We start from the raw sequence: 18,707 nt of genomic DNA, 5'->3' as shown, positions 1-18,707 counted from the left end.
CAGGATGATACACCACACCTAACCCCTTGCCGCTGATAGCTCATATTTCCTATTTGCTTTATTATTAGTAGTATTATTAGACATTCACCTCCTCTGCCAAAGCCTGCAAGGCCCTCGCCTTCAGGCTGGAAGACAAGGGTGGGGTCTGAGGCCTCCCGTGGCGCAGACCGTGTGAACTTGGGGGGGCAAGCGTGCCTGAGTGTTCCTCGCTGTGACACTGCCACGATCCCACGTGCAGCTGAGGACAGAAGGAAAGTGAGCGCACCAGCCCGGCTCCGCCCTCTCCCTCGGAGCAGACTCTGCCTCGGCACCTGCCGAGACGAGGTGCACCCGGACCGGCCCAGATGCGCCCCCTCCTGGCTTGGCTCTCTATGGCTCTTCTCCCTTCTTTCTGTCGTGTTCCTTAGTTGGACTCCCTCCAAGGCCCAGTGTGCTGCTGGTTCCTCTTTTGTTTTGTCTTCTTCTTTCCTCCCCGCCACCCTGCACCCTCAGACGGAGTCTCGCTCTGTCGCCCAGGCTGGAGTGCAATGGCGCGATCTCGGCTCACTTCAACCTCTGTCTCCTGGGTTCAAGCGATTCTCCTGCTTTATTCTCTTGAGTAGCTGGGATTACAGAAACGCACCATCGTGCCCAGCTAATTTTTTTTTTTTTTTTTTTTTTTTTTTTTGTATTTTTGTAGAGATAGGGTTTCACCATGTTGGCCAGGCTGGTCTTGAACTCCTGACCTGAGGTGATCCGCCCACCTCGGCCTCCCAAAGTGCTGGGATTACAGGTGTGAGCCACTGTTCCCGGCTGTTTCTTCTTATTCTTAAGGAAGGTAGAGTAGAAATTTGCCAGAGAGCCTTTAAAAAAAAAAAAAAAAAAGTATCTCTTTGAATTACTATTTTGTTGTTAAAGCAATAGGAGTTACTGGTGTGTGGGTGGGGGGTGGGGGGGGTATTTTTCCAAAAAGAAAGATGTCTTGGGGCATATTAATTGCCCTGCCCAGATGTTCTCATTGCAGTGTGACCACATCACGAGCAGTTGTCTTCTATGTTGCTGTCTCACTTACAGAAATTCAGAAATGCTGGAATCATCAGGACATTCCCAGTGATGAGATTTCTGGCTGATGTAATTCCACAAACTTTTAGGCATTGCTTTAGTCAGGTCCCTGGCGGGGAAAAGACGATGCGCTCAAACTGGGTAATTTGAGGAGACTTTGATAAGAGACGGTTTAGAAACTTGCGCACAGGGGTTAAGAGCTCCAGCAAGGGCTACCGCAGTGCCTCAAGGTTGGGAACAGCTTAGCCAGGAGGGGCAGGAGATGCAAGAGATTATTTAAGAGGAGAGTGTAGTGTATGGAGAGGGACACTAGACAAAAGGTATGGCACTTGGTGAAGGGACACAGCCAACTCATGGCAGAGGGCACAAGCCAGCAGGAGGAAAGCTGGAAATATTCATCTGTCCCCACGTGTTCCCTTCCATCCATCTCCTATGGTCCTTCCCGCTGGCCAAGCCCAACCGTAATTGTTACAGGAAAGGGGTCTCTATCCAGACCCTAAGAGAGGGTTCTTGGATCTCGTGCAAGAAAGAATTTAGGGGGGATATCACCACAGATTCCACAGAAATCCAAACCATCGTCAGAGATTATTACAAACAACTCTATGCACATAAAGTAGTAAACCTGGAAGAAATGGATAAATTCCTGGACACCTGCATCCTCCCAAGCCTAAACCTGGAAGAAGCTGAAACCCTGAATAGACCAATAACATGGTCTGAAGTCGAGGCAGCAATAAAGAGCCTACCACCCAAAAAAAGCCCAGGTCCAGATGGGTTCACAGCTGAATTCTACCAGACATACAAAGAGGAGCTGATACCATTCCTTCTGAAACTATTCCAGACAATCCAAAAAGCGGGAATCCTTCACAAATCATTTTATGAGACAAACATCATCCTGATACCAAAACCTGGCAGAGACTCAACAGAAAAGAAAATTTCAGGCCAATATCCATGATGAACATAGATGCAAAAATCTTCAATAAAATACTGGCAAACCGATTGCAACAGCATATCAAAAAGCTCATCCACCATGATCAAGTAGGATTCATCCCGGGGATGCAAGGCTGGTTCAACATATGCAAGTCCATAAACGTAATTCACCACGTAAACAGAACCAAAGACAAAAACCACATGATTATCTCAATTGATGCAGAGAAGGCTTTTGACAAAATTCAACAACCCTTTATGCTAAAAACCCTCAATAAACTAGGTATTGTTGGAACATATCTCAAAATAATAAAAGCTATTTACAACAAACCAACAGCCAATATCATACTGAATGGGCAAAAACTGGAAGCATTCCCTTTGAAATCTGGCACTAGACAAGGATGCCCTCTCTCACCACTCCTATTCAATATAGTACTGGAAGTTCTAGCCAGAGCAATCAGGCAAGAAAAAGAAATAAAGGGTATTCAATTTAGAAAGGAGGAAATCAAATTGTCTCTATTTGCAGATGATATGTTTGTATATCTGGAAGACCCCATCATCTCAGCCCAAAATCTCCTGAAACTGATAAACAACTTCAGCAAAGTCTCAGGATACAAAATCAATGTGCAAAAATCACAAGCATTCCTATACACCAGTAATAGACTTAAAGAGAGCCAAATCAAGAACGAACCCATTCACAATTGTTACAAAGAGAATAAAATACCTAGGAATACAACTAACAAGGAACATAAAGGACCTCTTCAAGGAGAACTACAAGCCATTGCTCAATGAAATAAGAGAGGATACAAACAGATGGAGAAACATTCCATGTTCATGGTTAAGAAGAATCAACATCGTAAAAATGGCCATACTGCCCAAAGTAATTTACAGATTCAATGCTATTCCCATCAAGCTACCAATGACCTTCTTCACAGAACTGGAAAAAAACACCTTAAACTTCATATGGAACCAAAAGAGAGCCCGCATAGCCAAGTCAATTCTAAGCAAAAAGAACAAAGCAGGAGGCATCACACTACCGGACTTCAAACTATACTACAAGGCTACAGTAATCAAAACAGCATGGTACTGGTACCAAAACAGAGATATAGACCAATGGAACAGAACAGAGGCCTCAGAGGGAATGCAACATACCCACAACCATCTGATCTTCGACAAACCTGACAAAAACAAGCAATGGGGAAAGGACTCCCTGTTTAATAAATGGTGTTGGGAAAACTGGCTAGCCATGTGCAGAAAGCAGAAACAGGACCCCTTCCTGACACCTTACACCAAAATTAACTCCAGATGGATTAAAGACTTAAACATCAGACCTAACACCATAAAAACCCTAGAAGAAAATCTAGGCAAAACCATTCAGGACATAGGTGTAGGCAAGGACTTCATGACCAAAACGCCGAAAGCAATGGCAACAAAAGACAAAATAGACAAATGGGACCTAATCAAACTCCACAGCTTCTGCACAACAAAAGAAACAGTCAGTAGAGTGAATCGGCAACCAACAGAATGGGAAAAAATTTTTGCAGTCTACCCATCTGACAAGGGGCTGATATCCAGAATTTACAAAGAACTAAAGCAGATCTACAAGAAAAAATCAAACAAGCCCATTCAAAAATGGGCGAAGGATATGAACAGATACTTTACAAAAGAAGACATACAGGAGGCCAACAAACATATAAAAAAATGCTCATCATCACTAGTCATCAGAGAAATGCAAATCAAAACCACATTGAGATACCATCTCACACCAGTTAGAATGGCGATCATTAAAAAATCTGGAAACAACAGATGCTGGAGAGGATGTGGAGAAATAGGAACACTTTTACACTGTTGGTGGGAATGTAAATTAATTCAACCATTGTGGAAGACAGTGTGGCGATTCCTCAAGGACCTAAAAATAGAAATCCCATTTGACCCAGCAATCCCATTACTGGGTATATATCCAAAGGATTATAAATCATTCTACTACAAGGACATGTGCACACGAATGTTCATTGCAGCACTGTTTACAATAGCAAAGACCTGGAACCAACCCAAATGCCCAACGATGATAGACTGGATAGGGAAAATGTGGTACATATACACCATGGAATATTACGCAGCCATCAAAAACGATGAGTTCACGTCCTTTGTAGGGACATGGATGAACCTGGAAACCATCATTCTCAGCAAACTGACACAAGAGCAGAAAATCAAACACCGTATATTCTCACTCATAGGTGGGTGTTGAACAATGAGAACACATGGACACAGGGAGGGGAGCACTACACACTGGGGTCCGTTGGGGGGAAATAGGGGAGGGACGGGGGGGTGGGGAGGTGGGAAGAGATAGCATGGGGAGAAATGACAGATACAGGTGAGGGGACGGAAGGCAGCAAACCACACTGCCATGTGTGTACCTATGCAACAATCTTACACATTCTTCACATGTGCCCCAAAACCTAAAATGCAATAAAAAAAAATTAAAATTAAAAAAAAAAAAGAAAGAATTTAGGGTGAGTCCAGTGAAAGCAAGTTTATTAGGAAAGTAAAGAAATAAAAGAGTGGCTGCTCCATAGACAGAGCGGCCCCGAGGGCTGCCGGCTGCCCATTTTTATGGTTATTTCTTGATGGTATGCTAAACGAGGGGTGAGTTATTTATGCCTTTCTTTTTTAGATCATATAGGGTAACTTCCTGACATTTGCCAGGCATCTGTAACTGTCATGGCGCCGGTCGGGGTGGAGCAGTGAGGACAACCAGAGGTCACTCTCATGGTCATCGTGGTTTTGGTGGGTTTTAGCTGGCTTCTTTACTGCAACCTGTTTTATCAGCAAGGTCTTTATGACCTGTATCTTGTGCCCACCCCCTGTCTCATCCTGTGACTTAGAATGCCCTAACTGTCTGGGAATGCAACCCAGTAGGTTTCAGCCTTATTTTATCCACTCCCTACTCAAGATGGAGTTGCTCTGGTTTAAATGCGTCTGACAGAGCACACGGATGCAATCTGTAGAGTGGGTCTGGAGGGCAAATGAAAGTCATCTAGCACAAACAGGTGGCTGAAATAAGCAAGCTACTGATATACTATTTAATATATTATTTAGTTACACCTCAGGAATTACAATCACATGTGTTGGATATATAGCTTCTCCGCAAAATGATTTTCTTTGTTCATGGATCATTGGGACAAAATTTCAAGGACGTTGAACCTCAAAAGAAACTCATAGGTAGATCTCTCTATGGAGGATCCATTTTACAGAAGCAACAGTAAGTAAAGTGTCTTGAACAAGGTTTCACACAAGTTTGTGATTGTCCCGAGAGTAGAGGCCAGGCCTGTGGTTTCCTTTGCCACGTTCTGACACCCAGAACAGGCTGCCACGGGCCCTCCGTGGTGCTCTTCTACAGAGGTGCCAGACCCTCCCTGTTCATTTCCCAGCTTCCCAGAAAAATTCAAGCCGGGGTCTTTCTCCCACAGCCCTCTGGGAAGGCCTTTGGAAGGTGTCAGTGAGACAGCCATGTGGGAAGGGCTCCCTGGCAGAGCCTCCCTCCGACCTGTACACAGGGAAATGTATACACTGGGGCGGGGCCACAGAAATCTGCGCCTTTTGCAGTGGGGAGAAGCCTGGCCTCTCCTCTTCCAAGCTGAGATTCAAACTGTAAGGTAGGAAGCACACCAGCAGGGACTCTGGACTTGCAGAGAGTCCTTGTTCCCCCCTTTTTTCCTTTCTGTCCAATAAATCCCATTATTTTCACTCTTCAAATCATCTGCAAGCCTAAATTTTCATGGCCATGGGACAAGGACCCTGTCTTCAGCTGAACTAGGAAAAGTCCTGCAACAGTAGGGTCAAGGTCCTTGACCGAGGGCAAACACCAGACTTTGAAGTCTGCATGCTTTGAGGCCCTGGGCTCCTTCTGCAAACTTCTGGGCACTCTATTTCATCCCACAATCCATTGTTGAGCCAGAGGATGCTGTTCCTGACATTCTTGCCTGAATATTGGACATCAGGAACCAAAAGCACAGCCCTGGTTGCATTGTTTTACATGACTTGGGGACTCAACCTGGCTCAAGGCGCAGCTCAAATGCGTCTTCCTTCCCCTGATGGAAATATGCCTGAATTGTGCCTGAACTGAAGCCGTGAATCCACTGTTCTGAATCATTAATTGTCTGTCTTCTACCATGAGTGAGCCTGGGGGCACAGACCACATGTCACGTCCACCTTGGTGTTCCCAGTAGTTGGCCTCCTTTCTTAGACCTGGGAGAACCTTTGATTACCATGTGAATCTCCTGGGATAAGAACTGTATTCCAGAGTGGAAAAAGTGTGACTGGCCTTGAGAGTAGAGAATGGAGGTATCAGCCCTGGGAAGAGGGCGAGTGTCAGCTCCTGTATTGCAGGAAAGGCACTTCTCCTGCTAGTTTAGGTCAGATGGCATAGACAGCTCAGACCTGGCTTCTGGTGGAGGGACAAAGGGGTAAACACCACAGCTGCACCTAAGAGAGAATGGACAAGGGTGAGTTACTCTCACGTCTACAATTCCTGAGATGGGTGTGACTTCCCTGTCTTGTTAGGAACTGGTAGGAAACACTGCAACAAGTGTGGGAGAGGCTGATTGTCTTAGTTTGTTTTCTGTTGCTTAAGCAGAATACCTGAAACAAACAAGATATCTTTCAGTGGATGAATGAATAAACTGTAGTACATCCAAGCAATGGACTATTATTCAGCACTAAAAAGAAATGAGCTCTCAAGCCATGAGAAGACACGGAGGAACCTTAAATGCATATTGCTAAGTTAAAGAAGCCGACCTGACCTGAAAAGGCTATATACTGTGTGATCCCAACAATATGATATTCTGTAAAGGCGAAACGATGGAGACAGTAAAAGAATTAGTAGTTACCAGGGGCTGGAGGGGAAGAAAAGATGAATAGGTGGAGCACAAAGGATTTTTAGGGCAGCAAAACTATTCTGCGAGATACTAAAATATGGATACATGTCATTATATATTTCTCCAAACCCATAGAATGAATAACACCAAGAGTGAACCCTGATATAAATTACAGACTCTGGGTGATAACAATGTGTCACTGTAGATTCCTTAATTGTAACAAGTGCACCAGTGTGGTGGGAGCTGTTGATTTGAGGGAGGACTGTTGGTTGTGGTTATATAGGAACTGTACTTTCTACTAAATTTTGCTGTGAACCTAAAACTGCTCTAAAAAATATTTTTTATTTTTTATAATTCCACTAGATCACTGTAAAAATTAAGTCTTCTGAATTAAAAGCATAATAATATTTCATAACATAAAATTGCAGGAAATTTAAATTTCTATGTTCCTAACTAAAATTTTATTGGAATGCAGCCACACCCATTTGTTAATATTTCTATAGCTGCATTCAGGCTACAACAGCAGGGTTGAGTAGTTGCAATGGAAACCAAATTCCCACAAAGCCTCAAATATCAACTAGCCGGCGTCTTATGGAACAAGTGTGCTCTTGTCCATCTACTTTCCAAGGCACAGATTGGATTGAATGTCGAAGGCAAATAGAACATTTCCAGCCAGGGTATTTATTGGTCACAAAGGCCAATGAACTATATCAGGTAGTTGTGATATTTTTACTTTTAGTGCGACCCATATGACTTTTAGACAGTTCCATGCAAGTCAGCAGAATCCCATTTAGACACTGAGGTCTCTCTGCTTTTTTACCTCAGGGCTTATAGTCAGTGGATAATTACCTAACCTCCCCATGTTTTGGTGGGCTTATTATATAAGTACTTCAGGGGACCGGGATTGGTGGTTCACGCATGTAATCCCAGCACTTGGGAAGGCCAAGGTAGGCTGATCACTTGAGTTTAGGTCACTCTTCTTGTTGAGACCAGCCTGGTCAACAAGGTGAAATCCCGTCTCTACTTAAAATACAAAAATTATCTGGGTGTGACAGCACACAACTATAATCCCAGCTACTGGGAGGCTGAGGCAGGAGAATAACTTCAACCCCGGGAGGTAGAGATGGCAGTGAGCTGAGATGGCACCACTGCCCTCCAGCCTGGGCGAAGTGTAAGATGCCACAAAAAAAAAAAAAAAAAAAAAAAAAAAGGTACTTCAGGGATCCGCAGTAGGAATGAGATCAGTTGCCACAGCGGTAACCAGCCCATCACCTTGCCCTTAATTAGCTTTCTTGCCTTTGTTTTCTCTCTTTCCTTCTCCCACATTTCTGCTTCCCGACATAATTTCCCAAGTAAACTACATACGACCAAGTACTTTTCTCAGATCTTGCCCTTATAGAAACTCAAAGTAAGAGAATAATATTGTTCTATGTTGTTTAAAGCATCAATTGTTTAATCATTTGGAATTCCAAACACATACAAACTTTCTACTTATATTTTTGTTACTGAGAATTTGATTATTTTGTGATCAGAGACCATACTCTGTGGTTACTTCAAGCCTTTGAAAGTAACCTTTACGGCTCTTGATTTTGTATGACAAAGTCATCTTAGTGCTTTGTTAGTAAAAGAGAGAAAATCTGAAAGTCCCTGCCATCAAAGGAAGAAATGGGAGAAAAGGAAGTTGGTAAGTTTCAGCCCTTTAGAGCTTGTGGGACAAGTTAGGTTTCTATTTTATGGAGAAGGAGGTGGAGGCAGGATGGGTTCCAAGGTGTCATTCAAGACACACAGCCGTAACTCTTCAGTGAGAGTAGAGCTAGGGCCCCAGGGATTGCTGTGGTCAAGTTGCAGACGAAAACCACCACTCATTGGAAGACAGGAGAGGAATATTTCAGGTGCATCTACATTGAGTCAACAAATAAAAGTTCAGCTTGGTTGCTAATGGGACCCACTCTGCTAACTGCCACTTTGTATAGAACTCCTAGAGGAAGATGGCTTCCAGTAATGAACCGCCCTGTTTTTAGGACTAAAAAGCTCAGGAAGCTGGTGGGGGATGAGTGAAAACCTTAGTTCCACTGGCACTGAAGGAGGGGCCAGGAGAGCAGTGGCATCATAAGGCACAGGGTGGGGCAGCCCGGGCAGTGGGGGAGGGGTGGCAGCCAGGATGGGGCATTGTGAGGTGTGGGGCGGGGCATTGTGAGTCACGTGCCTGGGCTTCCACCTGGGCCAGTGGGCTTCAGTCTGTAGTGACTGCAGAAGGAGGAGCAGCTCCTTTTGTGCTCTCTTCAGGTAGTTGTATCTCTCAGCGCTTGTTGGGTTTCCAACCTATTAAATTAGCCATCTGTTTTTGACCCTCCCAGACAAGTCAACTCAGGAGAGGCGGCAGGGTGCGGGCCTTGGCCCGAGCCCCGGCTGGGGCCGGGCTGTGGGGTGGCCAGGTGAGCCGCCGGCAAGACCATCTCTGAAAGTGCGGCATAGCCTCGGCCTAGGGCAGCAGGAGTGCCTGGCCAACACTGTGAGCGGAGGCACAGGTGGCAGCAGACAGGAGTAGAGGCGCCCCATGGGGAACATACTGAGCTGCTGTGTGTGCCCCAAGGTCTGCCAAGAGTCGGACCAGGATGAGGGGTCAGGGTGTCCTCCTGAGTCTAAAATCTGTGAGGCAGCAGCTGAGAACACCGCAGCAGCTGAGGACACGGCAACAGCTGAGGACACGGCAGCAGCTGAGGACACGGCAGCTGAGGACACTGTAGCAGCTGAGGACACCACAGCAGCTGAGAACACGGCAGCAGCTGAGGACACCACAGCAGCTGAGGACAGGACAGCAGCTGAGGACATGGCAGCAGCTGTGGACTCGACAGGAGCTGAGAACACGGCAGCAGCTGAGGACACCACAGCAGCTGAGGACGCGACAGAAGCTGAGGACACCACAGCAGCTCAGGATACGGCAGCCCCAGCGCCCACGGCTGCTGCCATAGAACCTGCCGAGTTGACTGTTGAAGCTGGTGAGGACCGTCCTGTGCATGACATCTGTGATGGGGAGATACCTGAAGGTAAGGAGGTGATGGTGCCATCTGCCCTGGCCACCCCTCTGGCTGCTGCTGTCTTCAGGGTCCCCTGGGTGTCATCCCCTACCTCAGGCTCCTTTTTGCCTGTAGCCAGCTTTTCCAGGGCTGGTCAGAAACAAAGGCTGGCTCTGCCTTGCGTTCCTTTTTCCACCGCTTAGTCTTTCTCCACGGAGTCCAGTCAATTTCTTTTCTCCTCCCTTCCCAAACACCCAGTTCTTGCTCCCTCATCTCATTCTCTCAGGCTGGCCTGGGACCATTTATTTATGTCTCCTGTCTGTAGCTCTGTTCATTATTCTGTGGGATTTTGTTGAGGCTTTTTTGGAATATTCTCTTCCTTTTCTCAATAAAAACTCAAATACCCCAACTTTCCAGTACCCATCTCATTCTTTTTTTGTACCTATCCAGATGGTACCTAAGTGAAGGAACCAGGTAAGTGCCTAATTATTTCCTTCGTTAAAGTAGCTAAATCTCAGGACAATTCATACTGAAATATTTGGGGATTTCTTCTTTGAAATCAGAATGAAGGTTGCCGTGGGAGAGATGATAGGATGTTCTTAATGGGTTGCTTTAAGTCACCTTGATAGGTGCTTATTTTTTTCTCTCTGTAATTTGAACACAAAAGGAAAGAAAATGGGAGGATGCTTAAAATAATTGTGAAAGGTATGAAATGTCATGGCCAGGGCTGCAGAAAAATGGGTTTGTTTTCCCCCAAAGGAGTTTACCTATGAGACTCTGATGACTTTAAAATTCTTACTTTAACACGAAATATGTCTCTAGATTTATTCTGGTGACTTAACAGACTTTATCTACCTCCTTGTTCTAAAAGAGAGGTAGGGATGGTTCGTGGTCAAAACTTTCAAAAGACGTGAAATGTCAATGTAGACTTTTAACGTGTAACATAAAGATTGAAGGTTAAAACTGGGGAGAGTGTTTGCTGCCATGGCTCCCCCTTTGTCCTTCCCCTACCTGACAATAGCATCTTGTTCAAAGATAAGAAAGTAAAGCGTTTAAGAAGCTGGAAGCCATCGTTCTCAGCAAACTAACACAGGAACAGAAACCAAACCCCACATATTCTCTTTCATAAGTGGTAGTTGAACAATGAGAACACATGGACACAGGGAGAAAAACATCACACACTGGGGGGTTCATTGTGGGTGGGGTGTAGGGGGACGGAGAACATTAGGACAAATACCTAGTGCATGTGATGTTTAAAACCTCGATGATGCATTTATAGGTGCAGCAAACCACCAGGGCACATATATACGTATGTAACAAAGCTGCACGTTCTGCACATGTATCTCTGAACTTAAAACAAAACAAAACCAAAAAACAGAAAAACCAACATTGGTTGGGCTCTTAGTTTTTTTCAGAGGCAGAATAATTAAGACTCATGATGAATGTGACTTTGTAACTTGAAGTACTATGCTCACTTTTCAAGATGTTTAAGAATTTTGAATAAATATATATTATGTGAATTGATTATACCTTTATACACAAAATGTGTAGGTACTTGTGTAAACTTATACTCTGGTTGCTGGTGTAAGGAAAGCCTGTGAGTGATTTTACACAATGGTTCATAGATGGGTTGGTGTTGGAGTAGAGAACAAAAGAGCTCTTTATTGCTATTCTTTAGGATTACAATACAGTTTATGTATGTCTCTTTTGGCCCCTTCCAATACAAAGACGGCTTGTGTATGTTCTCCGTATGTATTCCTAATGAAGAAATGAAGACAGAGATCTCGCATGACAATGGAAGACAGCTGCTCAACAGAACTAAGGTTCTGTGTCTTCAGAATGACATGGAAGTGACAAATATGCTGAATTTACTTAAAAAAAATTTTTTTTTTTAAAGATGGGGTTTCACCATATTGGTCAGGCTGGTCTCAAACTCCTGACCTCAGGTGATCTGCCCACCTCAGCCTCCCAAAGTACTGGGATTACAGGTGTGAGCCACCGCTCCCAGCTACTTTTTAAAAAATTTTTTAGCTGGGCATGGTGGCGCGTGCCTGTAATCCTAGCTACTCAGGAGGCTGAGGCAGGAGAATTGCCTGAACCCAGGAGGCGGAGGTTGCGGTGAGCCGAGATCGCGCCATTGCACTCCAGCCTGGGTAACAAGAGCGAAACCCCGTCTCAAAAAAAAAAAAAAAATTTTTTTTAAACTCCACAATACATCTTATATTTTGTCTGTAAACTAGGCCTCTCTTTAAAAATTTATTGCCATCTTGATTTATTTTAGGCCATGTTGATTTTATACAACTCAAAGGGAACATTTACCTCTTTCTTTTTTTTTTTTTTTTTTTTTTAATAAAAAAGAGTCTCACTTTGTTACTCATGCTGTCCTAAATTCCTGACTTGGCTTTAAGGGATTTTCCTATCTCATCCTCCTGAGAAGCTGGGAGTACAGGCAAGCGCCACCTTGTCTGGCCTTGTCTTATGTCTATACATTCATTTCGATGGATAAGAATAAAAGTAGAGGTAGTGAAATGGCCTCCTTGTAGAATAAATGAGTTGATAAATTGTTATGATGATCACGTCTTTTTTCTTTTCTCTTTGTATAGATAGGGCTTTGGAGTCCGACCCTTCTGATCATCCAGAAGCAAAGAAATCTGAAGTCGATGGTGAGACAACATTGTTATTTTCCACAAAGAAAGAGTGAAAACTCTTGTTTGATGAGGTGTATAATAGAAAGTGTTTAGCAAAACTCATATTGGTTTAAATTTTTAAAATTTTCACATATTCACTTGTGTTATTTTAACATGTGATGTACTTTCCTTTCGTTGTTATCATGTTAGTGAAAACATGTCAACTTTTTGTTTATACATTTTCCCATCTTATTATCAACACGATTTGTCATGTAATGGAGGAGTCTTCGATTTATCTTTATGTTTAATTCTTTGTCCCTTTTCCCAATGGATAAGAATAAAAGAGGCCGGGCATGGTGGCTTAAGCCTGTAATCCGAGCACTTTGGGAGGCCGAGGCAGGTGAATCACGAGGTCAAGAGATCGAGACCATCCTGGTCAACATGGTGAAACCCCATCTCTACTAAAAATACAAAAAAATTAGCTGGGCATGGTGGCGTGTGCCTGTAATCTCAGCTACTCAGGAGGCTGAGGCAGGAGAATTGCCTGAACCCAGGAGGCAGAGGTTGCGGTGAGCCGAGATCGCGCCATTGCACTCCAGCCTGGGTAACAAGAGTGAAACCCCGTCTCAAAAAAAAAAAAAAAAAAAAAAAAAGAATAAAAGTAGAGGTAGTGAAATGGCTTCCTTGTCGAATAAATGAGTTGATAAATTGTTATAAGTGATTACATATTTTTTCTTTCCTCTGTATAGATGTGACACTGGAGTCCAACCCTTCTGAAGCAACGACATCCCAGACAGATAGTGAGACAACATTGTTTTTTTCCGCCAAGAAAAAGAGTGAAAAATCTTGTTTGATCAGATGTATTATAAAAAGTATTTAGAAAAACTCGTATTATCCGACACAGTGGGAGATCTCTTTCCCCTCCTGAATTGCCCCTCTGGAGTCCTGCTTCCACACACTTTCTCTTGTCGAAGCTTTCTCTCTTCTCTGTTTCTCTCTCCTTCTCTCTATAAATAAGTCACTCCTCTGCACATAAACAAACAAAAAGAAAAACTCATATTGGTTTAATACCAGAATGAGAATTTGCTTCTTACCATGAGAATGGCACCAAGCCATTTATAAGGAATGCTCCACAATTACCCAAGCACTTCTAACTAGGTCCTGTCCTCAGCATTAAATTAAGGGTTTCATTTTAACATGAGATTTGGAGAGGGAGGCATATCCAAACCATATCAGAGGTGTATTTCCCAGTTCCTTCCAGAGACATGGGCTTCTCACACCTGGAGAGCATGAAAGCAGAAAAAAGAAAAGCGATTCCATGTGCGTCACACTTCAGTGATAGGAATGTTTGCCTACAAGGCCCTTCCAGCATTAAAGGTGTAGGCAGTGTAGGAAACAAAGCATGGCCCAAGTCCCTCTTGGAGCTTTTATTATTCTGGCTTTTCTTTCTTTCTTTCTTTCTTTTTTGCTGCAGACACCATGCCCAAATTAGGTTTGTCTACTTAAGATTTTAATTTGGCTGGGTGCGGTGGCTCATGCCTGTAATCCCGGCACTTTGGGAGGTGGAGGTGGGTGGATCATGAGGTCAGGAGTGCGAGACCAGCCTGACCAAAATGCTGAAACCCCGTCTCTACTAAAAAACTAGCCGGGCATGGTGGGGTGTGCCTCTAATCCCAGTTACTCAGAGGCTGAGGCAGGAGAATTGTTTGAACACTGAAGGCAGAGGTTGCAGTAAGCCAAGGTCACACCATTGTGCTCCAGCCTGGGTGACAGAGCGAGACTCCTCCGTATCAAAAAATAAAAAAGAACAAACAAACAAAAGATTAAATTTCAGATAGATTACTTTTCAGTTGTGTTAAGATCCTGTTTTTGTTTGTTTTGTTTGTAGTAACAGATTAGTAGATGACCAGTGATTGTGGTTGGAGAGGCTTACAGGGATTCTGGTGCATCTAGAGATGGGTGCCTGGCCAGGAAGTAGTTCTTAGATCTGTTAGCTCTTAGATTCCAGTAATTAAGCTATGTGTGAATGCAGAATGGCTCATATATGCAACAATTAAATTTTTTAATTAGCTAAATTTTTCATCTGGCATAATTTTTGTGCCCTTTTGTACATGAGTATTATTTCACTCCTATGTAATAAAAACAGAAAGTAAACTAGGTCAAAAAATAAATCTCAGTTTTAACATTTTACTTTATGAGATTTATCATGCCAGAGAGTTTAAATTATAAATTGTAGAAATTAATTTTTTTAATGAAATTTTCTCTGATTGTACATAGGAGTAGTCAGTAAGATGTTAACAACTACTTTTATTTTATATTATTTGTGTCAGAAGTGACTTTTTTTTCTTTCATTCTTAGCACAAGAAATAGGAGAAAACAGCAGTACAAACTATGTAAGTAAATAGTCAAAAAGTTGAGAAATTGATAGTTTGATGAAAAACTATGTCTCTCTTGATTCCTTTAAAGTATAATGGGGACCCAGTGGTGATAGGATGGACCTCATTTCATGGATTTTCTGAATCTCTTCTACTTTCCTATCCCAAAAAGTCTTCAGCTTAGTGTGCCCACCTTTTAAGGATTGCTGACGCTCAAGTTAAATTTCAGTAGTTGCTTGTGGTATAAAGATCTGCTTTAAATATTTAATCTTATTTTTAATGAAATAACAAAAATAGAAGAGCTCAGTTAATTGTCAGTGTGGTCTATTGACCCTCTGTCACAGCAGGTGAAAACATATCTTCCTTGCTAACCATGACCTTATTTTTCTCCCTCTGTTTCTTTCAATTGTAGCACACTTTTTAATTCAATCAGTAATATTGACATGATTACGACTATCCAAATACTATTCACTGCTGAGTTATATGTTGTTTTCACTGTGTCTCTTCCTTACATACTCCTTCATCCTTTCTCTGAAACAGTTCTGAAATCTGAGCACTTCTGCACTTCTTCTGGATCATCTTTTTTTCCCTAGCCTACGTTGGTTTATCCAGCCAAATGCAATAAGTAGCCTCTGGATGGTCTGTCACTTTATTGAAAAATAATAATTATTGTTAAATTATATTTTACATATAATTTACATTTCACATCCATTATTTTTTAGCGTGAAGCTAATTTTCTGACTATATTCATTTGCCTGTTTTCTAACAGCTGATCCCCCCACGAAGTGTTGTAGCATTTATCACATGCCTTTCAAAGATATTGTCCATCTGCTAAAACATATCTGTTCCTCTTTGTTTTTTCGAGTGGTGGGCAGCCTTTCCTTGGCCTTTTGTCATCCTAGTTCAGTATAGAGAGGCTTTCCCTAGATATGCTTGATGTCTTAGTCTAGCTGTGCTATCTCTTTAAAGTCTTTTGGGATCTCACATAACTGCCGCCTTGTGTGGGATCGCCTGAGTCCTAGATTCTGTGTTTCCTTCTGTCCTGTTATCCTCTCTAATTGTACTTAAGCAAACTTTCCTGGGCAGAGATTTTTTTTTTTTTTTTGAGACAGAGTTCCGCTCTTGTTACCCAGGCTGGAGTGCAATGGCGCGATCTCGGCTCACCGCAACCTCCGTCTCCTGGGTTCAGGCAATTCTCCTGCCTCAGCCTCCTGAGTAGCTGGGATTACAGGCACGCACCACCATGCCCAGCTGATTTTTTGTATTTTTTTTTTTTTCATTTTTATTACTCAAAGTTTCATTTTTTATTTAGCTTTCTGACTCTGTGCTTGCGCCTTCAACACTTTCACAACGATTTTCTGCTCCTCGATAAGGAAAGCACGCTTAATCCTGTCACGGACACATTTAGCACACATGGAACCACCATAGGCCCTGCTAACATGTTTCTTTGTTTTGGACAATCTCATAAGAACTTTAGGTCGTACAGCACGAACCCCTCGAAGCCTGCCTGGGCACACACCACATGCTGATTTTGGTGCTTTCCCAACCTTCTTGGTATAAAGGTAAACAATTCTATTACCAGGAGTCCGGGACAGCCTAGTTTTGCTAGAGGCGGTATTGTAGGAAAGCCTACGTCGGTATGTCAAACGCTGGACCATTCTGAGTGCCTGCACACAACGTCCCCGGAAGAGGAAGAAGATTTTTTGTATTTTTTTTAGTAGAGACGGGGTTTCACCATGTTGACCAGGATGGTCTCGATCTCTTGACCTCGTGATCCACCCGCCTCGGCCTCCCAAAGTGCTGGGATTACAGGCTTGAGCCACCGTGCCCGGCCTCCTGGGCAGAGATGTTTAGAGATCTGAGCAGTCTTAAAATTCTTCTTCCTTGATAGAGAGTAAACTTCTAGGTTGAATCTAAATTTATGGTTCCGAAGATATTCTGCAATTGTGCTCTCATCACAGCGTTCTTGAATCTATTGCCATTGCATGACACGTTATTTATAACCGCGTTTTATGTATTTTTGGAAGCTTTTTCAGCGTTTTCTGTCTCTGAGATTCTGAAATTTCATAATAATAGCTTGGTGGGGGATCTTTTCATTTTACTGAGGCTACTAAGTCTGCAGACTCTCTCTTTTTGAGAATGTTTTTTATTTTCTCTGTTCCTTCTTTCTGATAGTTGTGTTACTCAGGCGCTAGGCTGCTTAGACCAGTAGACTGCTTTGGTTTCCAATTTTTTCCTTTCAATTTTTTTCAGTTGTCCTTTTATTCTACATCTGGAATATGCTATGAGTTTATCCTCTATTATATCTATTGAATTTTATATATTTTTAAGAGTGTTTTAACATTTTTAAAAAGTTTTGCTCCTGATTTTGACCGGTCCCATGAATTTTGTGTGTGTTGTTTCAATCTCTGTTGTTGGAAGCTTTTCTCCAGTGTGTGGTGGTCCCTGGCTGGCTTGCTTGATTTGGAAGCAGGACTCTGTTAACTGATGGCACTCAGTGTGAGGTTGTGGAAGCAACTAGCTTTTCATTTGAGAGACCTCAGTGTATTATCTGGGGATCTTTATTCGAGACAGTTTAGTTTCTTGAGAATATTCTCCCAAGTTTCTGCCTGGCTACTTGCTTTCCAAAAGCAGAGTTAGGGAGGAAAGTTGGAGTTCCGTTTTTGGTGTATAGTTTTCTTTATATCTCTGGCTTAATCTCTGGTAGTTGGGAGCCAGAAATTCTGAGGTTTGGTATATCCAGGGAACACACCTCTAAGTTTCTGATCAGATGTGAGAACAGGTGGACGTGTGTCTCTAACCACAGATTTTCAACTGACCTTGGTGGCTTTGTTTTACATTTTGCACTACTTTTCAAAGTGCTATTTGCCTCTAGGTTAACAGCCCACCTTTAGTTCTGTAAGACAAACTGCTCGCTTCTGTTGCATTCACTTTCTATCTCTTTTTTTTTCTTTTTCTTTTTTTGAGGTAGAGTCTTGGTTTGTCACCTGGGCTGGAGTGCAATGGTGAGATCTCAGCTCACTGCAACCTCTGCCTCCTGGGTTTCAGCAATTCTCTGCCTCAGCCTCCTGAGTAGCTGGAGTGGCAGGCACCTGCCATAACAGCCAGCTGATTTTTGTATTTTTAGTAGAGATGGGGTTTCACCATCTTGGACAGGCTGGTCTTGAACTCCTTGGCTTCCCAAAGTGGTAGGATTATAGGCGTGAACCTCCTTGCCCAGCCTCTAGTCACTTTCTTTAGGCATCATAGTTGTGCTTCTGTGTTATTTACCACTCTTTTATCTACTTTATCTGTCTCAGCATTTATTAAAAATTATCTCTTTTCAACCTTGTCTCCTGGTGCTGTGTGTCACCTTTATTTTGTGACTAATGAGATGTCTAGAGGGAGAGGAAATAAATTTGTGATCAATCTATTATATTTAATCCAAATTTAGGACCTATATTACACTGTAAATCAAAGTTTAATTTCAATATCATTAATGATATTAACCCAGACAATTTTTTAGTGATGTATCTATAATAAGCATGTTACATTTGTCTTCTAAGGCCTTGTTTGGTATTTTCATTCAAACTTTATACACTGTCATATTATCCCATTACTTCACAACATAGATGGAGCTGTTTTCATGAATGCTCACATTGTTAGAAATATTTAACTTAATTAAGATATGTTTATTTTTAGCCTGGTCAACATAGCAAGACCTCATCTCTACAAAATGGTGAAATAACAAATTAGTCAGGCATGGTGGCATATGCCTTTAGTTTTACCTACTCAGGCAGCTGCGGCAGAGGATTGCTTGAGCTCAGGAGTTTGAGGCTGCAGTTAACCATCATTTCAGCACTGCCC

The 18,707-nt window shown here is 42.7% G+C and overlaps 2 protein-coding genes across 2 annotated transcripts in view; one reads left to right on the top strand and one right to left on the bottom strand.

Annotated features, from left to right (window-relative positions):
* The first annotated feature begins 9,652 nt into the window (after positions 1–9,652).
* LOC120360120 (cyclin-Y-like protein 2) overlaps positions 9,653–18,707 on the top strand; it is a 33,776-nt gene continuing 24,721 nt past the window's right edge. Inside the window, exons 1-4 of the mRNA XM_074382190.1 lie at positions 9,653–9,889; positions 12,463–12,522; positions 13,236–13,286; positions 14,845–14,879. Coding sequence (XP_074238291.1) covers positions 9,673–9,889; positions 12,463–12,522; positions 13,236–13,286; positions 14,845–14,879 — 363 coding nt within the window. The 5' untranslated portion in view covers positions 9,653–9,672. The remainder of the gene's footprint in view (positions 9,890–12,462; positions 12,523–13,235; positions 13,287–14,844; positions 14,880–18,707) is intronic.
* On the bottom strand, positions 16,153–16,554 carry LOC120367381 (large ribosomal subunit protein eL34-like). The gene has a single exon (XM_039478200.2). It carries the CDS (start codon positions 16,517–16,519, stop codon positions 16,166–16,168), a length of 354 nt encoding a protein of 117 aa, XP_039334134.1. The 5' UTR covers positions 16,520–16,554; the 3' UTR covers positions 16,153–16,165.

The sequence above is a fragment of the Saimiri boliviensis genome, chromosome 12, assembly GCF_048565385.1.
Source record: "Saimiri boliviensis isolate mSaiBol1 chromosome 12, mSaiBol1.pri, whole genome shotgun sequence".
NCBI classification, from domain to species: Eukaryota; Metazoa; Chordata; class Mammalia; order Primates; family Cebidae; genus Saimiri; species Saimiri boliviensis.
The sequence above is the reverse complement of the archived record's forward strand: the minus strand, read 5'-3'. Positions and strand labels throughout refer to the sequence as shown.